The sequence below is a fragment of the Protobothrops mucrosquamatus genome, unplaced genomic scaffold, assembly GCF_001527695.2.
Source record: "Protobothrops mucrosquamatus isolate PMUCROS unplaced genomic scaffold, P.Mucros_1.0 scaffold3399, whole genome shotgun sequence".
In the NCBI taxonomy this organism is placed as follows: Eukaryota; Metazoa; Chordata; class Lepidosauria; order Squamata; family Viperidae; genus Protobothrops; species Protobothrops mucrosquamatus.
Genome location: NW_015389380.1, coordinates 85460 through 97398, shown reverse-complemented (window position 1 = coordinate 97398; position 11939 = coordinate 85460). Strand labels below are relative to the sequence as shown.

At 39.5% G+C, this 11939-nt stretch overlaps 1 protein-coding gene across 1 annotated transcript in view; it reads left to right on the top strand.

The window, feature by feature from the left end:
- Window positions 1–11939, top strand: part of LOC107297590 (histone deacetylase 5-like) — an 81445-nt gene that overhangs the window by 10061 nt on the left and 59445 nt on the right. The window contains exons 5-6 of the mRNA XM_015826951.1: window positions 1881–2052; window positions 3636–3769. Of these exons, the coding sequence (XP_015682437.1) occupies window positions 1881–2052; window positions 3636–3769 (306 nt within the window). The remainder of the gene's footprint in view (window positions 1–1880; window positions 2053–3635; window positions 3770–11939) is intronic.

Sequence of the window (11939 nt, the reverse complement as noted above, 5' to 3'; positions counted from 1 at the left end):
GGAAATTCTAAATATTTCCTATGTTGCTGTTTGACATGTACTTCTTGTAAGCAGACAATATCTATGTGTTGTTTGACTAGTTTTGTTAATATTTGTTTTCTCTTTACTGGTGCGTTTAATCCATTAATATTAATAGATAATAGCCTAATTTCCTTTTCTATTTTCTACTTGTGTGTTTTACTTGTGAGCTTGTCTTGTTGTAAGTCCTGGTCCTTTCTCCTTCTTCTGTCCATTTTCTCCCTTACTTTCTGTTCCTTGCTCTCTTTCCTTAAGTTCCTCCTGGCTTTTGAGTTCCAATTCTTCCTTACTACTGTTCTCTTCCTCAGTTCCTTCCAACTGATCAAAAAATTCCTGGGCTTTCTCTAAATTATCTATTTTAATCTTTCTCTCTCTCCATGTTATCAGCATTCCTTCCGGAATTAACCATCTAAAGGGTATATTTTTTTTATTAAATAGGCACTGAGGAATCTATAATCCCTTCTTTGATCTCTTATCTTTTTCGGTATCTGTTTTAAAGTTTGTATTTCTACACCTTTATAGATCATTGGTTCTTCCCTTGTAATTTTATAAATTATATCTCTCACCCTTTTCCTGGCAAACCTAATGTGTACCTCCCGTGGGAGTCTATTACGTCTAGCATAATTTGTCTGAATTCTATATATTTCATCGAACTCCGTTAGAATTTCTTGCCTGTCCCTTTGCAACACACCAGAAATCAAATCTGCCATAATATCCCCCAGATTTTCTTCCTTCTCCTCTATCACATTTTGGAAGTGTAGATAAAATGCCGCCTTATCCATTTCCAAATAAATAATTGCTTCCTCCATATTTTTTTTTGGGAGGCTATCATTTCTGTGTCTAATGTATCAACTTTTTTCACAACATTGTCTAACCCCATTTCTACTAATTGAATTCTTGCTTCATTTTTTTCCATCGTTTGTTGTATCATTTCAACTCTGTTGTCCAATTTATTTATATCGCCTCTCATTTCCACATGATTTTTCGATATAGTCTCTTGCATTNGTTTCCACATTGAAATTAGGAGGTTTCCTTCGTCCTAACGGGCGATCGCCTTTCGCCTCGTTATTCCTCCGGCATCCCCCTTTCTCACGCGTTGTCCTCCAGACTTCCCCGCGCCCCCAAAGGGTCTCCAAACGTGGAAAGATCGGAGTTAGGTGACAGAGCCTGTCTCCTTAACTCCGCACCGCCCTGATGCCACCACTGGTTTCTCTTCAGATCGTATAAATCTTTCGCCTTTTAAACTATTTTTTCAATGAGCTTTTGAAATTAAATGGCCAACTGCATAAGATTAGGGTACATCCATAGAACCTTCTGCAAGGTGGAATTGATACCAGCCATATATCTGTCTAAAGTAAAATTTCAGTTCTTTCATGATTCTGAAATCTATTTTTTTTACAAAATGTATAGAGTTCTCTGTTGGTCTATGCAAAACATGTTTTGAAACAGCTGAGCTATAAAATTTCATGAAAATTACTGTTTCAAATACAAAATGAGCTATTTTGGCATTTTGGAAGCTTTCTGAGCTTCACACAGTGGTTCAACTTGAGAAGAGCTTACTTCTAGGCTTGAATCATTTCCAAAATGCTTCAGAACATTTCATGAAATTTCACTCTTAAAATGTTTCAGAATGGCATGTTTTGTACTCTCCTAGTTCTATATGTACTGGGACGAATTGTAAATCCATGGAAAAATAAAACAGCAACTTTCAGTGAGCACTAGCTGCCTCATAAATGCTATATGTTAGGCTAAATAAGGCAGGTTTTTTTTAAAGCTGGTGAAATATTGAAGTAATGGTTCTTTTGATCTGTTTTTCTTTTCTCTCCCTTTCTCCCTGGCTACTATTCCTGTGAAATGTACAGGTATTTGCAGATACACATCAGCTAAGATCTCGGCCAGTCTATCAGACACCCCTCAGCTTCAGCACTGTACCCTATCAAGCACTTAGTCGTACCCAGTCTTCACCTCCTAGCACTGGTCTTAGTCTGAAGAGCAGTAGAACTGAGCCTTTGGTCCATCACCTTTTCACTACAGGTAGGTGAAGGACTTCTTTCCTGGATCTTGGAGGACAGGGAAATCTTTGTCCAGCTGGGCATGTAGATGCTGCTCAGAAGCAACATCTCCTGCCCAGAAAAGTTCTTTCACAAATATGCAAGGGAAAGACATTCTGCATATGTCCTCCTTTATTATGACCTCCACTCCCTAGTGTTCAGGAGCTAAATATTGTTTATGCTTTTTTCCTTACTTTAGGGCACAACAGGAATTATATCCTGAATCTCAATCAGCTTGGTGCATTGAGAGAGGAATTCCAGTTTGGTAGATTTAATAGGATTTGTTTTATTATTGATTTATTTTCATCCTTTCTACTTGATGAGAATTAAAGTTTCTGACAATCACAGAATTTTAAAACTTAAATAGAATTAATATAAAAATCAGTATCAAAAGCCTATAGAAAGAAATACCTCTCTACAAATTTTCTTAATGTTGCCAGAATATGAGCCAAATGTAACTCATAGGGGGGGGTACATTCCAAGGCTAGGAACAATGCAAGAAAATGTTCTCTCAACTTCTGATAAGGGAAATTTCTACAGATCTTAAGGGCTGGAGAGGTGCGTAACAGGAGGGGCAGTCCCTCAGATAATCAGACCTTGAGCCTTTTAGAGTTTTTTAAAAGGCTTTAAAAACAGTTACTTCAGTAAAAGCCAGTGAACAGCTGGCAACCACTGCAGGTCATGTGATTCCTTCACTTTGCCCTGGTTAGCAGGTTAGCTGATGCAAAAGCTTTTTAGATACTTGATTTTAGATACTTTTTATGAATGCATCATTTACTTTAGGAACCTTTATGGCTAGTTGGGAGAGGTAGTTTGGGGTAGTCTAGAAACTGGGAGACCATGAGTTCTAGTCCTGCCTTAGGCACAAAGCCAGCTGGGTTATCTTGGGCCATCCACTCTCTCTCATCCCTAGGAAGAAGGCAATGGCAAACCACTTCTGAAATCTTGCCAAGAAAACTACAGGGGCTAATCCATCTATTTGCCAGAAGTCAACACTGACTCAAAGGGATAGGGAAAAAAGTGGTTTGTTGGGGGCTGTATGCCTTTCAATAGGCAGGGTTAGTGAAAAAATATAATTTAAATTTGCATTATATATCTCTTCTTATATGTTATATATATTTTTTGTCACATTTGGCTGCAGTCTTCGAAGAAGGTATGGCCAGGGTGGGGACGCAGGGACAGATTATGTATCCTAATGTACAGAATGTGTCTGAGAACCTCATCAACCCCACAAGCATTCTTAACAAATAAAAATAATGTAGCTACAAGCTCCTGCTTTGTTTGGAGAGAGTGATCAGTTGCTGAGAAAAAAAAGAGAGAAAGGTTAGGATAGTAGAAGCCATGCTGGCTAACTGATACAAAGTAATCTTATGAGTTTGCCTTATAATAAATTGTTGCTTTATAACTGACCACACCCAAGATGGTAGTAATTTTGTGATACAGTAGCATCTTTAGCATGCCATCAGAATTCCAAATGTGCCACCTGTCCTTAAATTTCTTGGCAGGATTTCAATTACTTTTTATTTTTTCCTCCTTCCTCTGTGCTCTTTTCCCACCTTCTCACAGGCATTGTTTATGACACATTCATGCTGAAGCACCAGTGTACATGTGGAAACACTAATATTCACCCAGAACATGCTGGGAGGATCCAGAGTATTTGGTCCAGACTACAGGAGACAGGATTGCTAAGCAAGTGTGAGGTAAGAAATCTCAGAGTGAAACTTTTTTGCCAGCAGCTGGTAAGGCAGCTTCCAAAGTCAGGCTGAAAAAATAGCTGCTTTCAGGGAAATGATTTTACAGCAGAGGAAGGATACAGTCTTAGAAGAATGTCTAAGCTTTGTGGCACCATAAAAAAATAAATACAAAATAGGTCACTCCACATTACCAGGCATGTGGTAGGTTTTATTCTGTTCTTTAAGTCCTAATAAATTCGCTAATCTTTAAATTCCTGCAATAATATCTAATTTTGCTGCACCTAATACCCTTACCTGTTTTGAAAATGATCCATGGGGAAGAGTATTTTAAGAAACAGAAAGATAGTAAAGCATACCTTTCACAGTCTGTATCTCCAGCACAAAAGAGAATAACTGCAGTGGAACTATGAAAATAAAAGCTACTCTAAGTACTGTACATGTTGCTGTACTACAAGTCCCAGCAGATGTAGCCAGTTTGCACAGCGGTGAGAGGTGCTGGGATTTGTGATTCAACAAATACATGGAAGACCTCAGATTTTCTTCCAATTACCTGTAATACTTTGGGATTTCATAGAGCCAGGATTTACCCAGCAAGGTCAGTCCATTCCAGGGGATGTCAACACTCTTATAAAGGTAGTACTCATAATCCTGTTGATACTTAGCATGAAAACAAATAGCCCATGTACATTTTGAAAGCTCATGTTCCTGCATGAAAAACAGTACCATATATGTCTTCCATCATTGCTATCCCACTAATTTTCAAAGTACTGTAGGTTATTTTTTTTCATTTTTCGTGCAGGAACATGTATTGACTTTATAAGAGTGTTGACTCCCCGCTGGGGCTGGTCATCAATTACAGTATGTACTGAATCTTCTTGGGGAAAGCATCTATGTAGTCTCTCGATGTTTGCCACATCTGCAAATTTAGCTGTGAGGGCAAGTGTTTTGCTTATTTATTTTCTTATCATACTTAAAATCAAGGGGGGGGGAGAGGGGTAGTGAAAAATGTATTTGAATACCAGGCCATTGAACTCCCAGCAGAAAGTAGGTGAAATGAAATGATTGGCCAAAAATGTAAGATCCTTTTAGGCTTGGTAATAATTTTTGTTATTAAACATGAACGTCTGTAATACGTTTTGATATAAATCTAATCAGCAAAGGAAGACCTGATATATTTAATTCATATCAACACAGTATTGGATACATACATCTGTAGATCAGAATCATGCAAGCCATGGTATTCCCTGTGACACTCTATGGAAGCAAAAGTTGGACTTTGAAGAAGCAACATGGGAAATGTGTTGACACTTTTGAATTGAATGTTGTGTATATCATGGACAGCCAAGAAAACAAAAAAATTGATTGTCACAGGGTCCTTTTGTTTATATCCAGTTCAGTCGGCTTCCACACCCCAGAGGGCCCACTCCAGCCTCCCTGGCCTTTAGGCAACCCACACAACAGCAGACCCTTGGGTAGTAGTCCCAGTTTGTTTCCACACCCTCCCCAGGTCTACTGCTGCTCCTTGCTATCAGGAGTAAACTACAGTTCTCCTTAACTTCAGGTTGCTTCCAGTTTCCTATACCTTATAGCGAAACACACAAACCTTCTCACTCCCAGAACCCTTCAGTACTAGCTATCACACTCAGCTGCTTTGCTGCAGGGCTTTTATAGCTGCTCTTTGCTAAGCATCACTGGAGGTTTTTAAGAAGAGTTTGGACAGCCATTTGTCTGAAGGGGTACAGGGTCTCCTTCTTGAGCAGGAGGTTGGACGAGAAGACTCCCAAGGTCCCTTCCAATTCTGTTATTCTGTTACACAGCTGGTCTGGCTGGGGAGAAGTCTTAAAGGGGCAGGGCACCATCGGCCCAGGTGCTAGCTCATCTCAGGCAGCCTGCCCTCTCACACCTTCCAAATCCAATAACCTCTTATTTTTAAGGTCACCCATTTCTTCATACAAACTAGACAACATGCTTCAAAATACAATTTTAAAACTGGAAGACCCAAACCACCTCTTTCTTTGGCATCCTGCAACAATTTATACTTGACTCTTTGTTTTTTTCCTTGCCAAATAAATCTAAAAATATCCATTTGCCAGTTCTTGAATGGAGTCTCAGTGATCAATATTGGCAAGGTCTGAAATAAAAGTAACATCTTCGGTAGGACATTCATCTTGATCACAGAGATCCTGCCCAATAGAGATAGTTGCAATTTACCCCACCTTTGTAAGTCTTTCTTAATATCATTCCAGACGGGTACATACAGTAATTATTTTGAAACAATTTAGAGTTTGTGTTTGACAATATCACTCCAAGATGTTTAACCTTCTTTTCCACCTTTTCCACCTCCGAGACCGCCTTCTGCCACAGATTACCTCCCACCGGCCGATACGCTCCCACAGAGAGGCCCTCCTCAGGGTGCCGTCAACCAGACAGTGCCGGCTGGCGACCCCCAGGGGGAGAGCCTTCTCTGTCGGAGCACCCACCCTCTGGAACAAGCTGCCCCCAGAGATCCGGGTGATTCCGGATCTCCCCTCCTTCCGCCGCGCCCTCAAGACTTGGTTGTTTCAGCGGGCAGGACTGGCCTAGGGGTATTTTAAATTGGTTTTAACTAAATTTTAGTAGAAGCGGCCTATTTAAATATTTATTTTTAATTATTCTCTTAATTTTATATTTTGTATTTGTATCAAACTGTTTTTAAACTGGCTGTAAGCCGCCCTGAGTCCTCCGGGAGAAGGGCGGGGTATAAATATAATAAATTCAATTCAAATTCAAATTCAAATTCAAATTAATACTTGATTTTTTGTTAAATTTTCATGTTCATATGCAGCAATAGTCTTGACTAACATCTTTGTTTCCTGTTTGTTTATTTTGAAAGCAGCCAAAGCTCCAAAATCATTCTACTTCATCAAATGTTCCAAACTATTTGAGGGATCTTACAAAAGTACAACTAAATATAAGTCTCTTTCTTCATTTTCACACCAGTTATTTTGTCATGACATCTGATGTCTCTATTCAAAACCTATAGGACTAAAATAAAGAGCAGTGGGGACAGGGGCCAACCTTCTCTTGTACCTTTTTGAGTCTCACATTTTTTAGTCAATTCACAATTAACAATAATACGCTCATGTTGGGATGTGTAAATCAAGCTTAATACCTTGAATAAATTGCTCTCCAAAATCCATTTCCTCCAAAAGTCTGATAAGGAAAACCCAATTTAAATTTTCAAAAGCTTTTAAGATGCATCTAAAAATATTAAGGCTGCCTGGGTCTCATTATGATATTGCAAATATTCAGTAACATTTTAGGACCGTTCTAACATTATCCCTCAGTTGCCTTTTTGGTAAGAAACCAGATTATAATAATAATAATAATAATAATAATAGTAAAGTTGGAAGGGACCTTGAAGGTCATCTAGTCCAACCCCCTGCTCAGGCAGGAAACCCTATACCATTTTGGACAAATGGCTGTCCAGTCTCTTCTTAAAAACTTCCAGTGTTGGAGCATTTACCGCTTCTGGAGGCAGGTTGTTCCACTGGTTAATTGTTCTCACTGTCAGGAAGTTTCTCCTTAGTTCTAGATTGCTTCTCTCCTTGATTAGTTTCCACCCGTTGCTTCTTGTCCTGCCTTCAGGCGCTTTGGAGAATAGCTTGACTCCCTCTTCTTTATGGCAACCCCTGAGATATTGGAACACTGATTGGTCCTCATGTATAAAGTTCTGCAAAATCTTCTTCAATCTGTCCCCCAATATTGCTGTAATCATTATTTAATAAGGAAATTGGTCTGTAGTCCTTTATCAATGTAGCATCTTGACCTTCCTTTGGAATCTGGGCAATATTAGCTTCCCTCCACAATTGAGGCATTTTAGAACCCTGTAATGTAGAATTCATTACCCGTTTCAATGGTTGTAGCAGTTGATCTTCAAAGCATTTATAACATTGACTTGGAAGTCCATCTGGGCCTGGGGCCTTGCCTATTTTCATCTTTTTAATGGCATCTGATATTTCAAAAGTAGTTATAGGATCATTCCAATCATCTGTCATGGTTCCGACAGATGTTACTCTTCAAAGAACTTTGAGGCATTGTTTACCTTAAAGAATCTTTATTCAAATAATATGGCATCGGCACGTACATGGTTGAAGCCAAAATCTGACTTCCCCTCCCCTCAGCACATAGATCAAAGCACAATTCCCTCCTACAACTAACCGTCATAAATCACATTCTCCAATTAGTTTGAAATGCTGGCTTTCTGCCCAGTTCTTCATCCCGCCATGCCTTATCATCTCTTATTATAATATTGTATGTCTAACTAACTCCCATCACATTCCTCCCCCTTACCCAGTATCATCTAATTCTAAGAGTAAAGCATAAGAAAGAAAAAGGCTGCATCTCCATATGTTGTCAAAGCAAGAACATCCAATGTTAGCAGCGTTGACATCCGGCCCCCCTTACAAAAAGGACAGACCCTGTAGCGTAAACAAAAGCATATGTTAGGGACTGTCTCTCGGTTTGTTAGGGTGTTTCTTATAGAATCTTTTGATGAGTCGGCTTCCGGTTCTGGGTCGCAGCGCTGCAGTCGTGTGGACAGACTCGTCTCTTCGCCGGTCGAGTTTCCCCCGCCGGTAGACCCTTGATTGGGTCGAAAGTCGCCCTGGAGGGGCGACCACCATTGAGGAGGCTGCCTGTTTGACTGCAGAGGGGCGGCGGCACCCTCTGCAGTCCAAGCGAGCTCCTTTGGGCCGACGGAGTAAAGATCGGTCAGTAAAATGGCCGATCACTTAGCTGCACCAGCCGTAAGCCACAAGAACATCTAAGCGAAATAGAACCACCGTGGAAGATTCGGTGAGACATTTCCTTGCCTCTCCCTTTCCTATTTACTCCTGTGAAAAGCCTTTGGAATCATTTCCCTATCTTTTTAAAGCGGCTTTGTTGATGGGGGAAGAAAAGCCTTAACAAAAGAAAAATTAATTTTAACTTTTTCAATGGTTGATTTTATTTTTGAATATTTGGGAGTCCTAAAATCCCTGTTATAGAAATTTAATATGCTAGCAATTTGGAGAAATTTTTTTTTATTTTCTACTATTTTTATAACTAAAGAAAAGAAGGGAAAAAAGGAAAAGAGGAAAGAATTTTTTTTTATTGGGGGTCTGGAAAGACTGAACAACTGGTTAACCCTCTGGGGACATCTTGTGGTGAAAATATCTACTGCAATTGTTATTCCCTTTCTTTGGACTCTGAGTTTGACTTTGACCTTCAAATTATCTCAAAAGGGAAAGATAAAGAAGCTGTATAGCTGGGTGGAACTGGATATTGACTGATTGTTATTAAATACAGCCTCCACCAAAAGAATAATGGCTTTATATACTACGGAAATGGAGGAACTCTGTCCAGATTTCAATTACAAGTATATATTGGACAAAATTCTTGAAAATACTGAACAAATAATTGCCTATACAAAAGAGATTATTTTTCAACGACAAATCAAAGCGCAAGGTGTAAGTGAGCACTTTGTAAGCCAAGAAACAGCAGAAGGGGTATATACTCAAGAGACCCGTCTTCAGCCTTATCCACAATTTACTGAGATGGAGGAATTAAACTTACATCAGGACTACCAACCTACACCGGAAAAAACTTTCGATGCTAATGAACAACTGACTTTTAGCACGGAAACTAAGGATGTTATCCCAGAAGGGCAGGCTGATCTCCAGACTCCAACTGATTACCTGACAGATAAAAAACCAATAGGAGGAGAGCAAAATAATATTAAAGAAGACTCTACATTATTTTATAGACAATCTATTGAGACTTTGGATGATTAAAAAATGACTGTAATTAAACTAGACACAAATTCAAAAAAGATGAAGATGGATGTTCAACCACGAGCTATTGAGAATCGCTACAACTTTTTCACTAGCCTATTAAAATGGACAATGGGAGATTCTCCCCTGATTTATGCGTTACGGCAAGAAATGGAGCGTGATGACCCAGGGCCCCGAACGGAGGCAAAGCAACCAGTTGGCCAGAGCAATAGTCTTTTTAATCACTGCCAATGTTCACCCAACAGCCCCCACATATGCTGGCACGAGTTCAAACAAAACAGCCAGGGAAATTTACACTGTTCTTAAAGCAAGACAGATAACAAGCAAACGTATAATCCTTTTAACTCCCAGCTTGCCTGTGAACTGCAAACTGCAAACTGCAGACTGCAAGGAGAGATCAGCAGGAAGCAAACTGGTCCAGAATACAAAGTGTCCAGGTTACAAGAGCACACTATCTCAAGATTTCACGTTTGATCCTGGCAAATGCCCCACCCCACAGGGTCTCCTTAAATCCTACTCCCCAGGTGTGCCTTGTGGAGTGGGGCGGGACGCTCTCCTCCCGAGCAAGTGAGCCTGCCTCCATTGTTCCCTCCTCCTCTCTGCTCTCCTTGCTCTAGGATCAGGTGGGGAGGGGCCTTGCTCCTCGCCTGAACTCTACCTTCCCTGTTCCAAACCTGAAGGGCCCTGGCCTGCCTCAGCCTGCTCCTCCCCACAGTCCTCCGAAGCCACAGACACCCCCTCCTGGGCCTCAACAGGGAACTCCATGTCTTCCTCAGAGTCAGGCTCGGACGGAGGCATGACGTGGAGGGAGTTTTATTTGCGGACTTAGAGGCCTTACTATGGAAACTCGTTTGGAACAGAGAGAAAGCTAGAATAAGATATAAATATGGAATTTAAGATTACATTTATGGGTTGCAATGGCTTTATAGAGATGTGGATTGATTTGGATTTGGATTTTTAAAAGGTGTTTTTAGGATAAGATTTAGAATTTAATATTGAAATATAGTAAGAATATATTTTTGGGAATAATAGATCTTCCTTCTTTTCTCTTTCTTTTTCTTGGTTTCTTTTTGTTTCTTTTTATTATTATTTTTTCTATTTTTCCCATGTTTTTTTATTATTAGATATGATAGCTAATTTGTGGAGCTATAATGATAAAAAGATTGTAATGATGGAAGAGATGAAAGTAATAAATGAAGAATTACTGAATAAGAAATAGAATATAGTTGAGAAATGTAAGAATGTAATTATGGAAATAATATGCTTAACTAAGAGAAATTATGGACACCTGAATTGTAAATAACATTTTTGTTTAAGGCTAAGTTAGATATGTTATTTGGAAATTAATAAACCTAAAAACAGGGTTTGATTTACATTGATGAAAGGTTGCTGATAACTTCTATTGATTAATTGAATTCTCATTTAGGAATGTATTAATGAATTAATTTTACTTAGAATTGTATTAGTTTGATTATACTATTCTAATTGTTAGAGAGGGAAATTTTAAGGAGCATTATTTGAGCTATATATGTATGATGTTATTGTACCTAACTGATTACCCTATCTCCACGTTGTTTCTTAAGCGTTCTGGTGTAAAAATGGAAAAATCAATAAAATTGTTTGGAAAAAAAAAAGAATCTTTTGATGAGTCTGTCGGCTTTCACATTGCTAGATTTCACTCAAGTGGCTTCAGATAGTGAGTATCCCTTCCATTGTACTAGGTCAGGGGTAGGCAACCTTGGCTCTTTTATGACTCGTGGACTTCAACTCCCAGAATTCCTGAGCCAGCATGGTTGGCTCAGGAATTCTGGGAGTTGAAGTCCACGAGTCATAAAAGAGCCAAGGTTGCCTACCCCTGTACTAGGTACTGCAATTTCCCTTTAAAAATTCTAGAATCAAGAATATGCTTTACTTCATAGTGAGTTTGACCCGCCAATATGAGGGGTCCGGGTGCCTTCTTAGGGGGAGGTCTTAAAGTGGATTCTTGCAAACATTTCAACAAGCTGCAATGGAAGACAGAGTGAATTCTCCCTAAAAGTCTAGGGAGTTTTAATTCTACTGTGACCGGGTTGATGATTCTTATGATGGGGAAAGGCCCCAAGAATTTTGGTCCTAATTTCTTACTGGGTAATTTAAGGCGTAAATATTTGGTCAACAGATAGACCTTTTCCCCAACTTGGAACGTTCTTTGAGGGGCTCTCTTTCTGTCTGCCTGCTTTTTATAAGTCTGGGAAGTCTTTTTTAAAGCAGCTTTCGTGGCTTTCCAAACCTCTTCCCACCCCCTCACCCATTCATCAAGTGTCTGAGAAGCGGAGGGTGCTTGAGGGTATTCAGGTATTGGACTGAACTCTTTTCCTGTAGCT